This window comes from Paroedura picta, chromosome 5 (genome assembly GCF_049243985.1).
Source record: "Paroedura picta isolate Pp20150507F chromosome 5, Ppicta_v3.0, whole genome shotgun sequence".
In the NCBI taxonomy this organism is placed as follows: Eukaryota; Metazoa; Chordata; class Lepidosauria; order Squamata; family Gekkonidae; genus Paroedura; species Paroedura picta.
Window position 1 is genome coordinate 16,727,908 of NC_135373.1, and position 18,347 is coordinate 16,746,254.

At 48.8% G+C, this 18,347-nt stretch overlaps 1 protein-coding gene across 1 annotated transcript in view; it reads right to left on the bottom strand.

Moving 5' to 3' along the window:
* Positions 1-18,347, bottom strand: part of LOC143838839 (cell adhesion molecule CEACAM18-like) — a 38,917-nt gene that overhangs the window by 4,650 nt on the left and 15,920 nt on the right. The window contains exons 3-4 of the mRNA XM_077340747.1: positions 4,423-4,574; positions 2,879-3,007 (exon numbers count right to left, since the gene is read on the bottom strand). Coding sequence (XP_077196862.1) covers positions 2,879-3,007; positions 4,423-4,574 — 281 coding nt within the window. The remainder of the gene's footprint in view (positions 1-2,878; positions 3,008-4,422; positions 4,575-18,347) is intronic.

Genomic DNA, 18,347 nt, shown 5'->3' on the forward strand with positions numbered 1-18,347 from the left:
TAAAGAAGAGTATGTACAGATTACTAGGCACTGTAGATCAATCATCAGAAAGGCCAAAGCTTAGAGTGAGTTAAGATTGGCCAGGGAAGCCCACTGTAACAAGAAAAGATTTTTCAGTTATGTGAGGAGCAAATGTAAAGGAGGCAATAGGCTCAATGTTGGGTGCAGATGTACAAACTCTAACAGAGGATGCAGAGAAAGCAGAAAGGCTCAGCGCCTATTTTACATCTGTTTTTTTCCCCACAGGTCAAAGGGTTTAGGCACATCTAGAGATCGCAGTAGCCAAGGGATAGTATCTGGGTGGCAGATTGACATGGACAGAGAAGTTGTCTAGAGGCATTTAGCTGCACTGGATGAGTTCAAATCCCCTGGGCCGGATGAAATGCACCCGAGAGTGTTCAAAGAACTTTCCAGAGAACTTGCACAACCCTTGTCCATCATCTTCGGGACCTCTTTAAGGACTAGAGATGTCCCAGAGGACTGAAAGAGAGCAAACGTTATTCCGATCTTCAAAAAAGGGAGGAAGGATGACCCGGAAAACTACAGACCAGTGAGTCTGATCTCTGTTGTGGGGATGATAATGGAGGAGATATTAAAAGGAGCGATCTGTAAACATCTGGAGGACAATTTGGTGATCCAAGGAAATCAGCATGGATTTGTCCCCAACAGGTCCTGTCAGACCAACCTGGTTTCCTTCTTTGACCAAGTAACAGGTTTGCTGGATCGTGGAAATTCGGTTGATGTCATTTACTTGGATTTTAGTAAAGCTTTTGATAAGGTTCCCCATGACGTTCTGATGGATAAATTGAAGGACTGCAATCTGGATTTTCAGATAGTTAGGTGGATAGGGAATTGGTTAGAGAACCGCACTCAAAGAGTTGTTGTCAATGGTGTTTCATCAGACTGGAGGTGAGTAGCGGGGTACCTCAGGGCTCGGTGCTCGGTCCGGTACTGTGCTGCCCTAGCCGGGCACACACAGGGTTAGTTTAGAGAAATGCACGCTTGCCAAGTCACCCAACTTCAGAGTGCATACCAGAGAGTAGTCAAAAGTCCGGTCCGGGTCTTTACCGAAGCCTTGACAGCCAATGTTCAAAGGGAGAACCGAAGGGTAGTCATTAATCACACCGAGGTCAAAGCCGGAGAGTCTTTCAGGAATAAATCAAGTCCACAATACCTGTTCGTAGACAGTTGTCGTATCAAGCGTCGTCAAGCCTGGAATCAGTCAGGCAGAGGCATAGGTGAACCGGAACCGGGTCAAGGTAACGAGTAGACTTGTGCAAAAGTTGCACCCATGCTGAGAAGTACTTTTGCTGTGCTTAAATGTAGGCTGAGCTGACAGGCTAAGTGGCTGCACCTGGTACTCAGTCTCGTCCATTGAATCAGCCCCACCTGGGCCCCATCTAGCTTCCTCCATTGCGCTAAACCGAGCACTTTGACGGCCTGCTGTCAACGCCGTTCGTCTGCATTCCCTCCTGCGCTCTGGAGATGAGTCTGCACTGTGAAGGGGTGTTGCTGCTGGCACAGAGGGCATGATGACTGCAAGGCTAGGACCTGGCTGTATGTCCCTATCAGGGCTTGCCTCTTTAACCAGCATCCTGCTGCTTTGCCCCAGCTCCTCATCTTCCTCCTCCGAGGGATCTGGCACAACAGGCTCTGGCATTGGTGCAGAGGCACCCTCTGGTGATGGGGCCATGACAGGTACTTTTTAACATATTTATTAATGATCTAGATGAGGGGGTGGAGGGACTACTCATCAAGTTTGTAGATGACACCAAATTGGGAGGGCTGGCAAATACTCCGGAAGATAGAGACAGAGTTCAATGAGATCTGAACACAATGGGAAAATGGGCAAATGAGAACAAGATGCAATTTAATAAAGATAAGTGCAAAGTTCTGCATCTGGGTCAGAAAAATGAAAAGCATGCCTACTGGATGGGGGATGCGCTTCTAGGTAACTCTGTGTGTGAACGAGACCTTGGGGTACTTGTGGATTGTAAGCTTAACATGAGCAGGCAGTGTGATGCAGCGGTAAAAAAGGCAAATGCCATTTTGGGCTGTATCAACAGGGGCATCACATCAAAATCACAAGATGTCATAGTCCCATTGTATACAGCACTGGTCAGACCACACCTGGAGTACTGTGTGCAGTTCTGGAGGCCTCACTTCAAGAAGGACATAGATAAAATTGAAAGGGTACAGAGGAGAGCGACAAAGATGATCTGGGGCCAAGGGACCAAGCCCTATGAAGATAGGTTGAGGGACTTGGGAATGTTCAGCCTGGAGAAAAGGAGGTTGAGAGGGGACATGATAGCCCTCTTTAAGTATTTGAAAGGTTGTCACTTGGAGGAGGGCAGGATGCTGTTCCCATTGGCTGCAGAGGAAAGGACATGCAGTAATTGGTTTAAACTACAAGTACAACGATATAGGCTAGATATCAGGGGGAAAAATTCACAGTTAGAGTAGTTCAGCAGTGGAATAGGCTGCCTAAGGAGGTGGTGAACTCCCCCTCACTGGCAGTCTTCAAGCAAAGGTTGGATACACATTTTTCTTGGATGCTTTGGGCAGATCCTGCATTGAGCAGGGCTTTGGACTAGATGGCCTGTATGGCCCCTTCCAACTCTATGATTCTGTGATATGACTGGAGATTGGAGTACCTGGAGAAATGTTACATTCTGGCCCCAAAGTTAGGATCACAGAGCCCACGTGACTTTCTGGTCAACCAAGAGTACATGAGACAGGGCCTTTTCAGTGGCAGCCCCTCTTCCTTCTGTTGCCACTGGGAAAGATCCACGTTCCCTGACTCCCCTTCCTGCCCCAGTCCCCATTCCTGTCCCGGAAGATAGGAAACAGAACTGCCAGGTGCTGACATCTTACTCATGGAAACAATATTAAAGCAGGATTCCAACCAGCACAGCACCAGCCAAGGACCACGCCGTGATGCCAAGGACCGCTCTCTTGCCCGCTTTAGAAGGTGTAACTGAAACAGGATCAGAACCTGAACCTCGCTCTGAAAATAAAAAGCCTCTTTTCAGGACACAGTACCCCCCAGTGTCATTTCTCTACCTGGTCACCCCTCCCTTTGGAAGCAGTGAGCCTTTCTCCAATCCATGCTATGTATTTAGTATTCCAATCTATTTAAACATTTAATACTATTTTATTAGTGCAGCTATTGAAGGGTAGATTAGATTAAGGTTAGAGTGTTTTGTTAGAACACCCTCCTGTCTGTGACTCAGTTGTTTGTAAGCCCCTTCTGTGGCCACTACGGGTAGCGTTGTGCTGCCGATGGGATTACCACAGTTTGGAAGGAGCAGGGGGGAGGAACCCTGCCCGGTGAGAAGATACCAGCAATTCTGGGCCAAGGGGGGTATAGCGGTGGGGGAGGTTCAATAATAAGGGGGCAGCAACATACGCAGGTCAAATAGGGCCCTTGTTGTAGGGTTCACATGGCTGCCGGCCTCAATACTTGCAGTGCCCTTCAAATCTCCATCCCATCCCCAGATGTGGGGGAGAGAGGGCTAGGGCGGAACCATTGCTGATGCTTTGCAATGACAGATCAATCAGCAACAATCCTTGACCCTACAGGATTATTTCGCCGGAACGAAGTTGACTTGGCATGCATGTCCAAAACCTGGGCGCGAGAGGGGGAGACAGTCGCCCTGAAAGATCTGGCCCCACCCAGCTTTTCATTCCTGCATCAGCCTCAACTCCATGTGGGGGGGGGGGGGGGGAGTCCTGGTCTGGGAGGCTTACTCCTTCAGGGTTGTCCCAGCGCTATCGATGTCGGGAGTGGAATGTTTTGGCTTAGGATGGGAGTCAGTTGAGAATGTGGCCATCTGGGTGGTGTACTGCTCTACCTGCTGCACTCCCAGATGCCGTCGGGCCAGCTGGAGGTGGCGGCCGTCTGAGTACTGCAGTTCCATTAACTTTTTATTCTGTGTGTCTTCGATGTCTGTGTGGTCTCGCCATCCCCAGGACTTGGCCTGCACCTGGTGTCAGCCTTTCCTACTGCCCCTCCCAATGGTAAGGATGCGGGGGAGGGCAGCTTGGGGGATGAGTCTTCTGTGCTGTTCCCTGGCAGCGAGGAGGCTGGGCAGAGCAGGATGGCGCCTGACTGGGGGAGGCTCCTCCCAATGAGGGCCAATCAGAAGCCCATCACGTCATCAAGAAGCACACTAAGGATTTTATATGGTACAATAAGCAACAGTGGAAAAAAAACATACCTAAGACATCTAGATGCACAATCCCAATTTCAGGAAGACCCTTTATTGTGGTCTTCATCACTGTATACTTTCCACTGTCATTCAACATCAGTCTTCTGATGTACAGGGAACCGTTTGAACTTCCGGTCTCCCGCCCTGTATACCTTGGACCATTCTGCTGCCCAGATGTTAGAAGATAAACAAAGATCCGGTTTTCACGCACATCTTCTCCTCGAAACCAGTTGACTGAAAAAAGGTCGGTGCTTCCTCCCGGAGTCATAGTGACGTCCTGGCCTTCCTTTGGCTGTGGTGGGTTTAATGTAACAAGGACATTCTGGGCCTGGGTTAGCAGGAAGCAAGAACTCAGGATGGCCGCTGAGGGGGGTGGGCAAGAACAGACAGAAAGAAACAAGTTTTCATTAGGCAACAACAATGGAGTCATCCAGACTTGGGATTGTCCTCCCTGGAAGGCCTGGTGCCTATGCTAAGTGCCATCAAGCCACTTCTTAATGGAGCTGCCAACTTCCAGGAGGGGCCTGGGGATCGCCCACTGTTACAACTTAACTCCAGACATCAGAGGTCAGTTCCACTAGAGAAGATGGCTGCTTTGGAGGGCAGACTCTATGATATTGGACCCCACTGAAGTCCCTGTCTTCCCCAAACCCCAACTTTCCCAAGCTCCACCCCAAATTCTCCAGGTATTTCCCAACCCCCACCTGGCAATCCTTCTTCTGACTTATGGCCACGCTCCAAGATGCTCCCTTGAGTGAGCCCATTCCTATCCTTCTGGGTCTTCCCCTTTTCCTGCTGCCTTCAACTTTTCTTAGCAGGATTGTCTTTTCCTGTGAGTCTTGTCTTCTCATGATGTGACCAATACATGAAAGCCTGAGCTTAGTCGTTTTAGCTGCTAGGGAGAAACCAAACTTTAAGAAGATTAAGAGGTCACTCTAAGGCAGGGGTAGTCAAACTGCGGCCCTCCAGATGTCCATGGACTACAATTCCCAGAAGCCCCTGCCAGCATTCGCTGGCAGGGGCTCCTGGGAATTGTAGTCCATGGACATCTGGAGGGCCGCAGTTTGACTACCCCTGCTCTAAGGAGCCATCAGGTGCAAAAACATCCTCAGCAATTAATCTTCTTTGCCCATCCTAAGAAAGCGGAAGCCACAGAGGTGCAAACGTGGTGCACCAACATGACTTGCCTGTGGAGAGCGTGAATCTGCCTCCCCCTGGGGCTGGCATCCTCCCCTCTCTCAACGAGCACAATTCAGGACTTCTTGCCATCAGACGTCTGCAGATCCAACTGCATCCAAATATTGTCACTTGCCCGCAATCCAGGCTTCCAGACTGGGCCAATCCTTATTTAGGATCCCAGTTGGTGGGCAGGAAGCCAACTCCTGGCAGCACCTAGGTTTGTGAGATCACATGAAGACCCCTGAGGTCAAGAAGTCCTCCACTACATCCTGATTAAAGCCCTCCGAGCCCCAGAAAGAGAGCCAAGGAGCCTCAGCATCCAACCCATGAGATGGGGGGCCAATTCGTACAGACCAATCTCTCTGCTAAACGTGGACTATACATTTCTGGCAAAAATCTTAGCAGAAAGACTGAAAAAATGTATTGGAGACATTATACACCAAGACCAAACTGGATTTATGCCAAGAAGGCTAATGAGGAATAACATAAAATTCGTCTTGAATGTGGCAGACTACGTGCGTAAAGAAAAGTTGCAGGCTGCATTTATATTCCTGGATGCAGAGAAAGCTTTTGATAATGTCAGTTGGGACTTTCTGTTCGAAACATTGAAAGCAACCGATTGTGGTGGCACCGTTCTGGAACTTATCAGACAAATATACTCGGAACAATCAGCTAGAATATTAATAAATGGAATGCTAACAAAACAATCCATTAAAATAGACAAAGGCACCAGACAAGGATGTCCTTTGTCTCCATTGCTATTCAATTTGGTATTAGAAATGCTGACAACCAAGATAAGAGCTACAAAGGAGATTATGGGAATTAAAATCGAAGATCAGGAATTTAAATTGAAATGTTATGCAGATGATGTAGTTTGTACCGTCATGAATCCAAAAGCGTCAATCCCATCTCTCCTGGAGCTATTGAAAGACTTCGGTCATTATTCAGGGTATAAAAAAATTGTTCTACAGGGAATCACAGATCTCGATGTGCAAAACATCAACCGAAAAACAGGCTGTGAGATAAATCCCAAATGGGTGAAATATCTTGGAATTTACCTAGACAAAGATTTCCGAGAACTCTTCACTGGCAACTATGAAAGACTATGGAAGATTATGCAACTGGATATTAAAAGATGGAATGATCTGAAACTGTCCTGGTCAGCTCGAATGGCCACAGTCAAGATGAACTTGTTGCCTAAATTTAACTTTTTGTTCCAAAAATGGCAATCAGTGATCAATAAATTTATCTGGAGTGGAAAAAGGCCAAGAGTTGCTTTTAAAATACTTCAAGACGTGAAGGAGAGAGGAGGTCAAGGTGTTCCTAATCTAAAACTATACAAAGATGCAGCAGCACTTACATACATAGTGGACTGGGTACGGGAACCGCATTCAAGAGAACTGGTATTTGAAAGAAAAAACATGGGTAACAGCTTTCATGAAAGACTATGGCTAGCAGGAAAACAAAAAAAAAAGCAGTAGCAAACACCTGGATTAGTGGACTTTTGAACGTATGGTCAAGATACAATAAAAGACTATCTCCAGCACCATCAATATTGAAATTGCCAATTGAAGCATATTTTGGTAAAGCTCAACAGAAAAGGCTGACTTGTCTCCAGTACAAAGACTTAATATTAAAAACCGGCAAATTTAAGGATATGCAAACAATAAAGAAAGATGGAGTAGAAAGTCAATGGTTAGAGTATAACCAATTACTATCTAGATTCAAAGCAGAGTTTCAGCAACCGTTAAATCTAGAGGCTCCAATACCAGAATTTGAAAACTTGGTAATCCAAGACAAGCTTCACTTGCAGGGCCAAATATATAAACTGCTATTAAGGTATGAGACGGAAACGGAACAGGTTAAGCCATGTATGATTAAATGGATGCAAAATATTGAGACAAATGTGACAATGGAACAATGGGAACTAGTATGGGCTAGAATACCTAAGTTTACTAATAGTCAAATACTTAAAGAAAATTTGGTATAAAATGTTTTATAGGTGGTATTGTGACACCAAAAGTGATCGCCAAAATTGCTAAAAACTGTGATAACAAATGCTGGAAATGTGATGATAAACTTTTTTTCATATGTGGTGGAGATGTGAAAATGTTTACAAGTTCTGGGCCAAAATACACACCATTATGCAGAAAATGTGGGGTCTTAGATTTCCTATGAAAGCTTTCCTATGTTAGATTTCCTATGTTACTAAGTATACCTCCGCAGTGCCTCCCAACTCACACACAAAGTTTATTCTTCTACGCGACAATGGCAGCAAGACTAGAATTGGCCAAGAAATGGAAAACGCAAGAACTACCTTCGATAGAAGACTGGTTGAACAAACTAGCTGACTTTGCCAAGATGGCCAAACTGACACTGGAAGAACAGAAGAGGCCTTTCAAGAACAATGGGGCCCTTATCTGAATTACTTAAGAAAATAATCTAAAAGGGGACTGAAACGGGGAATTAAGTGTATCAAATGAAGAGCATAACCTATTTTTTTCTGTAATAATAATGTAGATTATTCGTACTGTACTGTACCATCTTTAATTCTGAAAAATAAAATAAAAATTCTGCTATAAAAAAAATGACGTCACTTGCCCGCAATCCAGGCCTCCAGACAGGGCCACTCCTTATTTAGGATCTCAGTGGGTGGGCAAGAAGCCAACTCCTGGCAGCACCCATGAAGACCCCTTAGCCCAAGAAGCCATCCTGATTGAAGCCCCCCTCAAACCCAGGAGAGAGAAAAAAGAGGAAATGACACCCAAGGCAAGCAAGCCCAAAGAGCCTCAACATCCAACCCATGAGATGGGGGGCCAACGGCAGAGGGGATCCAAGCGAGTCACAAGATCCAGTAAGAATAGCTGCAAAGGGAGCCATCAATTATCACTGGAGAAGTCTTGGCAAACATCAAACTGGGACATAAATAAGAGATTTCCTCCAAGCAGGCCCTCTGGGGGAAAGAATCCACGGGCCTTCCCCCGGAGAGAATGGCTGCTTTGGAGGGAGGACGTAAGGATGCCAGCCTCCCGGTGCGCCCTGGGGATCCCCTGGAAGGAGAGCTCACAGATCAGCTCCCCTGGGGAAAAGGGCTGCTCTGGAGGGGGGACTCCACAGCGTGATGCTCCACCGGGGCCCGGCCCCAAACACCGCCCACTCCCCCCAAGTCCCCCAGCCGCCTCCCCCCTCGCAGAGCTGCCCCCTCCCCCCCCCCCGGCCTGCCCGTGGGAGCTGCTCTTCGTCGGCGTCCCTCCCGGCGGCTGCAACGGCTGGCCCAACGTCCATTCCGGGGGTCGCCCTTCCCGGCCCTCCAGGCAGCAGCCCCCCAAGGCAGCGCGGAGGGGGGGAGAGCCCGGCGGGGACCCCTCTGCCGCTCGACGGGGCGGCCACTCCATGGGGCGACCGGCCCCCTTGCCCGGGGATCCCCGCGGGGGCAGCCCCGTCCTCCCTCCCGCTGCCGCCCCCTCTCACCGGCCAGCCCCAGCGACCCCCAAGCAGGGCCCGGCCGCTCCGCCGCCCAGCCCATCGCCGCACCGCGCCGCCTCCCGCGCCCTCGAAGCCGTGGCGCTCCGACGGGGCGGGGGGGGGGGGCGGCAGGAGGAGGAGCCAAGGGCCAGACCCCGAAGCCAGCACGGACCGTTCTCCGGCCCCATCCGCAGCCGTACCTGCACTTGGAACCTTCCCCACCGGAAAGCCTCCTTTGCGGACTTGGCACACCAGAGTGGCATTCCTCGACCTCGCCGCCCCTCTCTCCTTCAGCAGTGAGCCTTTCTCCCATACATGGTATTTAGTATTCCCATGTAGTTAAATATTTCACATTTAGTTATTTGCACAAATCTTTCGGTTTAAAAACAAAATTTCAAGGGGATGGGGCCTCACCCTCCTTTCCTAGGTCTGGGCGCAGGCAGGAGGTAGGGAATACCCCATTCCAAAGACACCCGCAGAAGCCTATGGATGTGTTTCAAGTATTCTAATAAATGAATTAATCGCCTCCAACATGGTGCCCATGAGCACCGAGCTGGTTGCCAATACCTTTCCCAGAGCCCACCCAGTGTTTTCTTTTAATGGGTGTGGCCTGGTTTGGCTCAAACCCAGCAAGACATCTGATTGGCCACTGGAGATTTCGGAATTCTGCAGGGCCTGCAAAAAGGGGCTCTTCCACTAGGCTTTTGGTGGGGCCGACTGACCCATAACATCTACAGGTTCCCCCCCAGACTGAGGGACCGAACCTACTGAGGGATTGTCAAGTTATTGTTGAAGTGCCGTTCTGATTGTTCCAATTTATGTGTTGTTGTTATTGTTATACTGTTATATTGATTTTGATAGTGTTCTATGTGAATGTTCCAGAATGTTTTATGTAAACTGCCAAGAGCCATAAGAAATAAATAAATAATAAAATAAATAAATAAATTTCCTGGGCAAAGGTTTTGTAAGGCTGCCTTGTCAGCAGTTGCCAACTGCAACACCAAGGTCTTTGCTGTGTGACTGAAGGTAAACTGTGCCAGACATTTTGTGGCTTGCTCTGCTTCCAGGAGTTGCCCTTTTGTGGCTGCATCAATCCCGCAGTGTCCGATTTCCAAAGGTTCCTGCAGGCTGGGGACAACAACATGTGCACATAAAATTGTACATTTATCACTTGGGTTGTGGGAAATGACCTCTGGTGACCTTTTTCTGAGATATGTTATCTGAGATGTTATCTGGATGAAGGATTAGAAGGGATACATAAATTTGCAGGTGATACTAAACTGGGAGGGGTAGCAAACACAACAGAAGACAGAATCAGAATACAGGATGATCTTGATAGGCTTGAGAAGTGGGCTAAACTGAATAAAATGAAGTTCAATAAAGACAAATGTAAAGTTCTGTATTTAGGTAGGAAAAACCAAATACACCAATATAGGATGGGGGAGACTTGTCTTGGCAGTAGCATGTGCGAAAAGGATCTAGAGCAGAAGAAGAAGAGTTGGTTCTTATATGCCACATTTCTCTACCAGGAGTCTCAAAGCGGCTTACATTCGCCTTCCCTTTCCTCTCCCCACAACAGACACCCTGTGAGGGAGGTGGGGCTGAGAGAGCCCTGGTATTACTGAAGAAGAAGAGTTGGTTCTTATATGTCGCTTTTCTCTACCCGAAGGAGACCCCAAACTGCTTACGTTCGCCTTCCCTTTCCTCTCCCCACAACAGACACCCTGTGAGGGAGGTGGGGCTGAGAGAGCCCTGATATTACTGAAGAAGAAGAGTTGGTTCTTATATGCCGCATTTCTCTACCAGAAGGAGTCTCAAAGTGGCTTCCCTTTCCTCTCCCCACAAGAGCCCTGATATTCCTGCTCAGTCAGAACAGCTTTCTCGGTGTTGTGGTGAGCCCAAGGTCACTCATGCTTGGGTGATGGAGGGATGACTGTGGGGGGGCTTCTGGGTTTCTGGCCCCTTTGGTTGACCTCCTATTGACCCTGGGTTCAGGCCACTGTATGACACAGGATGGGCCATTAGCGTGATCCAGCATGTCTTCTCTCATGTTCTTATGTCCCCTTCTGCTATTAGACTTCGATATAGTGGTGATACTAGAGACGGGCATGGATGCCCTCTGAAACAATCTATGCCCAAGGCCCTATTTGTGCCAGTGCTCTGCCCCAGACCCAAAACAGAGCCCCAGAGACAAGCACCTCTGGGGATGCACAGAGTACATTTTCCTTGATACTGAGTGACTGCAGCTTGGGACTGAGGGGAAGGTGAGCTGAGAAGAGGATCGATTTCTACCAACTTCCTTTGTTCAGTTTGAAGCAGCCACTTGGAGGTGATCCCAATGCAGCTGCCGATGTCACAGATTTGGCCCATCAGGGTTGCCAATTGCGGACTGGAAAAAGGTGGAGAATGGGGCTGAGCCCAGATCACTGGTAATGCTGGCTGATTTCGTCTGCCCAGCCCATCAGAAGCCCTGCAGGGCCTGACCTTGTAAGCGTCCTATAAACCCTTGGCGGGCCCCAGGAGAGGGGCTGGTGGGGGGGTGGGCGCCCGGGGGCCACGGGCACCCTGATGGGGACGCCTGTTCTACAACATGGCTGCGCGCGATCGGAGCAGTGCTGGAGCCGCAACTGCCTTAGCCCGGGGCGTAGCGAGCGGCGGCACGCGACCTTCGGCAACCGTCCCCTGCCGCCCCCGCCCCGTCGGAGCGCCACGGCTTCGCCGGCGTAGAGGCCATGCGGGGCGGCCCGGCCGGAGGGCGGCCGGCCGCGGCGGGGGAGCGGGCGTCGGAGCGGCCGGGGCTGGCTTGGGGGTCGCTGGGGCTGGCCGGTGAGAGGGGGGGGCGGCAGCGGGAGGGGGGACGGGGCTGCCCCCGCGGGGATCCCGGGCAAGGGGGCCGCTCGCCCCAGGGAGTGGCCCGCCCCGTCGAGCGGCAGAGGGGTCCCCGCCGGGCTCTCCCCCCCCAGCGCCGCGCTGCCCTGGGGGGCTGCTGCCTGGAGGGCCGGGAAGGGCGAGGCGACCCCCGGAATGGACGTTGGGCCAGCCGTTGCAGGCGCCGGGAGGGACGCCGACGAAGAGCAGCTCCCACGGGCAGGCCGGGGGGGGGGCGGCTGGGGGGGGGACTTGGGGGAGTGGGCGGTGTTTGGGGCTCTCCTTCCAGGGGTGCCCCCGGGCCCACCGGGAGGCTGGCATCTCTAATCCAAATCGAAAACAGAATTCCAAAGGTGCCCACAGGGTCAAAAATGCAGGGATCTGTAAAGTTTTTTACTTCAGATTGTTAAATTACCAAACGAGTTCTAATGCTATGAGGCCTTTTAAACTAGACAATAGTTCAGGGATTTAACATGTGCTTAACCTAGCCCTGACAGGAGCAGTTCGTCGAATGATCCAAATACATTTCTAGGGGAAGAGGAAGAGCAGTCTGCTCTGACTTCGTCATTCACTCAAACATTAAATCCTTTCTGTGACTTATCTGGGAAGAAATCTTGTGCTCTTATCGTTTCTCCTCAAAGGGCTGCTGGACCTCCTGCTAGCCGGAGCCAAGCAGCAGTGGGGGAATTGCGGTCACTCTGTAATGCCATTTCCAGCGTGGGTCTGGAACTGATTACTGCATTAAGGTGAGACTCCTGGATGCCACTGAAACTTTATAAATCCTCCAAGGCCTTAAAATCAGGATGAATGAGTAATCCCAATTTACTAAAGCGAACTTTCACATTTTTGCTGCCCACTTCATACTTTGCTGTTCGGTGTGAAAATATTTCACTTATTTTTTAAGGTCTGTTATACAGGATCTATTAGAATAGGCTTGGGTGCAACTGTCCAGCTTCTACGCTATCCTAAGTCTGTGTGTTGGGAGAGGGTAATTAAAGAATAAAACTTCAGTTCTGAGAAAGGGAGTTTTTGTTTAGGGAAAACATGTGAAAGTCAAGGCAGGGCAAAGCTGAGATGGAATCAGGTCTGTCCTGAACACACCCTTGATGGAGAAAGTGCATGGAAATGAAAAACAAATTGGAACGGAACTGAATCAGCCACCGAAAGAAAGGCACGGCGGGATCCCGGCACAACAGAGAAGAAGCGGGTTTTTGAAGATCCAGGCGCACGTGTGAATGGAAAACTTCCTCAAGAAAAACAGTCCAAAGTGACAGTGCGGCAAAACTGGCAAATGGTGTGCCAGCTGGAGAAATGCCATAGGAAGATCACGCCATGGCATGATGGCAGGAGACAGCGGTCCTGGGCTCCACTCTGGCTACTCACCCGCCACCGCAATTCCCAAGGTGGCATTGTCCTTGTGGTGCGATAGTACATTCCACGCTTGGCAGACATATGTCCCAGAATCCTCTGGGGTAGCATCTGGGATCAGCAGTTCAGATGTTGTGTTACGTTCTTTCCCATTGACGAACCAAATATAATGCGGGTCAGGGAACGCATCAGCATAGCAGAAGAGTCTGATTTCAGAATGCTGATGGTAAAAACCTTCGGTCGGTTGGATCACAGGGGTGTCGGGTCCATCTGGGGCAGACACACAAAGCTAGGATGTTGGGATTTGAGTGGGGAACAGTCTGGAGGCCCCCACCCCCTTTTCCCCATCACACCAAAAAAGATCCCTTCACCAGACTGAGATGGAGTCAGAAAGACAGAAGGTACAAGAGCTCGGCATTCAAGAGCTGGTAGATAGATGAAACCCTGGGAGAAGAACATTGCTGAGATGGTTTCCTATCTCCCAATCTCTGTGTTCCTTCCTAGACAAGATGCTCACGCCATCGTATTCTGAAGATGTCCAGATAACAACATTTTTCTTAAGAAAAGGCACAGGTCTGTTATGTATCCTCTTTGCCGAACAATCTTTCTCTCTGTACCATCTTTCAGAGTTGCCAGTTTTGGGTTGGGAAATTCCCAGAGAAGGGGCACAGAGCCTGGGGAGGGCTGAGTAGATGGAATATTCGGACCATGAGGGCTGTTCATAGATGGAATCTGTTGCCTTAGTGGATGATGGAGTCTCCTTTGTTGGAAGTTTTTAGGAAGAGACTGGATGAGCACCTGTCAGGAGTGTGTGGCTTTTTAGAAGTGCCTGAGAAGGTGGGGGGCTGGACTGGATCTCTTCCAATTCTGTGTGAGTCTGGGTTTGGAGATCTTAGAAGCAGCCAGTTTTTCCAGGGATCAGCTGTTATTAGGTCTGTCAGATCCCCCTGGCTACTGGCAGAGAACAGGGGGTTGCCAGGTTGGGAAACTTCTGGAGCCTTGGGGGTGGAGCCTGTAGAAGTTCCCCCCAGTCGCCATGGCTAATAGCCACTGCTAGACCTCTCCTCCATGAATCTGAGTAATCCCCTTTTGATGTGGCCATCACTACATCATCTGCCAGCAAATTCCACATCTTAATTACTTGCTATCTAAATAATTCTGCAGCCTACAAAGTCTACAAAATTTAGACCTTTGGGAAAAAGGTATGGATTGTTCATAGGGAACTTTGTCCATAATAAAGTGAAGACTGGTTTTAAGAAGAGTCTTGAAACTGCAGAAATGCACATGACCATTTCTGACCACAGTCTGGAAAAAAGCCAGGTCTTATGATGGTTAAAAGTTAGTTATTTTCTCTCTCTCTCTCTCTCTCTCTCTCTCTCTCTCTCTCTCTTTCTCTTTCAACAACAGGGCAAGTTGCAAAAATATAGCATCCACCAGTCTTATTTTCTTAGCCAGAACCGGTAAAATTGATGTCATTATCTGGAGAAGGAACAATAACGACCGTTAAAAACAAATCTAACCTGTTCTTCTAGCTCCTATGTTTAATAATTAAAATAATTAAAATGAAGTGAAAATGGCCAGGTAGCCGTGACTATACTCTTGGCTACAATGGGCCCCTTTCATGCCCGCTTCACTTGACAGGGAGTTTTTAAGAGCCTACAAAATGCAGATTACTATTGTGGTTCAAGATGAAGAACAGCACAGCGCTCTTCTCAAATCACAGCTGGCCCTTCGCGGTGTCTCTCCTTCGTTCCTTGGCTCTACCCTCTGGAGGGCCTTTGCTGACCAGCTTCTGCCAGCTGCTAGCAACCATCCGCCCCCCACCCCAGTGCCATCCTGCTGGCCTGTGAGCTGCCCATTTATCCACGCATGCAACAGGCTCGGCTGGTGCCAGCGATCTGGGCCTGACGTCACTGAGCGGAAAAATAAAGGCTGTCGAGTTAATGACAAACGGGGCGAGGAAAGCAAAACAAAAAACTGGCATGAGGGGAAATCCAGCTCAGGCCTCTCTGTACCACCCTGAGACCAGGCCAAAGTCCCCCGTTTCTCCCCCTCCTGCACGGCATGCCCGGCCATTGCACTGTTGGGGCACTCCTGCTTCGGCCAGCCCCAGACAGCTCGGGCTGCCTTGTTGCCTGGCTGTTTTGTGAGCCCTCTGTGTGGGTGAGAGGGGAACTTAAATATGCTCGGGGGGGGGGATATACTTCAGCTTGTGGCTCCCCCCCTCAGGTTAGCCTAGTGTAACTCTCCCTCGGCTTCCTTGTTTGCTATTTCTTTCAGTGGACAGATAATTATAACATGTTTCCAACCCTCTCACAGGAGGGATTCTAAGTGGGCAAGAAGACAAAGAGCAGATTTGCTCAGAAAAGCCCCAGGCTAGAGAGTCCCATGACATGTTTTTAAACAGTCGTTATTTGAGGGTTCTCTGGCTAACCCAGTGTGTTGCCCTGTACTTTTTGAGAATTGCAAACTGTAGCTTTTTGAGGTTAGAATATTACCAGCAACAGACCTCTAGAGAAGGGGTAGTCAGACTGCGGCCCTCCAGATGTCCATGGACTACATTTCCCATGAGCTGCAGCAGCTCAAAATTTAGAGCCAGGACTGCCAAATTCCAGGTGGGGGCTGAGGATCCCACAGAATCACAGCTGATCTCTGATCTTTCTCAAGAGGTCAGTTCCCCTAGAGAAAATGGCAGCTTCTGAGGGTGGAGACTGTTCTCCCAAGGCTCCTCCCTTAAACCTCCAAGAATTTCCCAACTTGAAGATGTCAACCCTAGAACCTCACCTGAGGAGCTGTGTAGATACACCTAGGAGGAAGCGACACTGTTATATCAGTTGTTCATCCCTCCTTCACCTTAGTTAAGCTCAGGGTAACAGAGGCAAGGGATTTGTCACTAGGTCCACAGATGAGCATAGAGCTGGCCCGGGTTCAATAATGAGGACTGAGTTCTCAAAGACACGGAAAGAATATTTGGATATCAACCGATTCAGTCAGTGCGCATTGCCGCCATCTCTCCAGGTACCAAAAAAGAGAGGGATGGTTTTACAAGAGCCAGCAAACATGGAAAGATCAGAAGGATCCAAAAGAAAAAGTTAAAAAAAGAAAAGAAACAGAGATATCTCATGAGAGGTATAAATGGGACAGGATACAGCTACAGGACAGGGAAGAAGACAGCTGCCATGACCGGCCAGGCCAAAGAGGGTGAGACAGTGATACTCACAGATCACAGCTACGTATAAAGAGTCGCTTCTGCTAGCTGAGATTGGGTTAGTCACTTGACACTGATACTCTCCAGTATCACTACGGATTGCGTCACTGGTGACAACAGTCCGGTTATCCCCGGATATCTGGATCCGAGAGCTACCATTGAGTGGCTCTCCATCGTAAAACCAGCTGAACAAGACTTCTTCGAAAGTGGTCTCACAGGTCAGAGTAACAGAACCCATGGACTCTATAGGGAAGGGAGTTGGGAACGCAGACACACTGGGCTTCGTCAGAAAGCCTGTGAGTGGAAGAAATAGAATGCGACCATTAGGAATCAGTGGCTTTATGGGAACAAAAAAGGAGAAACAGAAGAAGAGCCGTTTTTTTATACCCCACTTTTCTCTTCCTTAAGGAGTCTCAAAGCGGCTTACAATCTCCGTCCCTTCTTCTACCCACAGCAGGCACAATGTGAGATAGGTGGGGCTGAAAGAGTTCTGAGAGAACTGTGGGTCATTCCGCACCAGGATCCATGTAGCAAATTGTTTGCTGAACGAAAAATCGCCATTTTAAATAGTGGAATTCGTCGTTATGCATACCTGCCTTTGTAGTGGAATCCAGTTGCATTTCTATCGTTTCCCACAGAGTTCCGGTCTCGGCAAAAATCGCTAGAAAGGAAGCGCTATTGCTGAGCTGTGTCCTGCCCCTGGCCGTCAACCAGCCAATGGGCGGCCGTTATCATGCTCCCAAACAGCCCCTTTCCCTTTAAGGAAGGTTTTAAAAAAAAACACACACACACCCGTTGCAACGAATATGCGTTGATTTGTTGCAACGGAGAGACCCATCCAGATAGCAGGTGATGTTTCAGCTGCCGTTTCATCGTTGCCACGCTCCCCCCTGAGTGAAAAAAAAATCCTCCCCCCTCACGGGCGCGATTTTCGGCCGAAAACAGTGTGAAAAATAAAGTTAAAATAAACCAACAAACGGGCCTCTGCGATGCTTATGCTTGGTGACTTTAAACAGAGGGACTGCAGCCGGGGAAGCCTCACTGGGTAAACGAAGGCTTGCCGGTGCGTTGATCTCCGCTCGCTCGGAGAAAAAAAAATGGCGATCGCCTCGCCGGAAGATCAGAGGAGAGAGCCAGGGGGAGGGACTTTGCAGAAACCGCAACAATGGTAACGCACAGAACTTTCCCGCTAGTGTTGCAGATTGGTTGCAGGAGTGTAGCGCTTTCCGGAGGGTGAATCCACTTTTTGGGATTTCCCTCAAAGCGCTACAATGAAGCGCTTTTTGCGGATCGGTTTCAGGAGTGTTGCAGATTGTCAACGACGTTGTGCATAACGGCAAAACTGTAGCGATTTCAATTAGTAACCATTGTGATATTTTGGACGAATGCGGAACGGCCCTGTGACCTGCCCAAGGTTGGCAGGCTTTGTGGGGAAGAGTGGGGAATCACACTTGGCTCTCTAGACTGGAGTTCACCCCTCTAGATTTTTTTTTATATACAAGTTTTTTTATTTTCATAAAGATAGAAATATAGGATGCAGTACGAGTTATTAATACAAAGAACAGTAAAATATAATCATCATTTGAAAATGTACGACCCCACATTAACTACACAATGATATAAACTTTTGCCCAAAGCTGAGTCTAAGAGCCATCCACATTTCCACTACATTTTTTAAAAAAGGCCTATTTAGATATACAAAAGAGAAGTTGTTAATAATCAACTTACTTGAGAGATCATAGACCTCACGTTGACTGCTTGATACAATCTAAGAGCTGTCCTGACAGATATTTCTAGGTTTAAGTTAGATGCTTAACATTAAACATTTCTTGTAGAACAGTATGAGTTTTGGCCCTGTATCAATACCCTAATGAAGGGAAAAGAAAGTAGGGCTTTGCCTTAAAGATATACAAAAAAAAAATTACAAGAGGATTTCATAGCTTCTCCTTATCCTTAATACAGATACATCTACAAAACAATTTATACTTGACCCATTCTAAGAGCCATCCTGACAGGTATATTTTCAGATTTACGTTGAGAGCTTAACT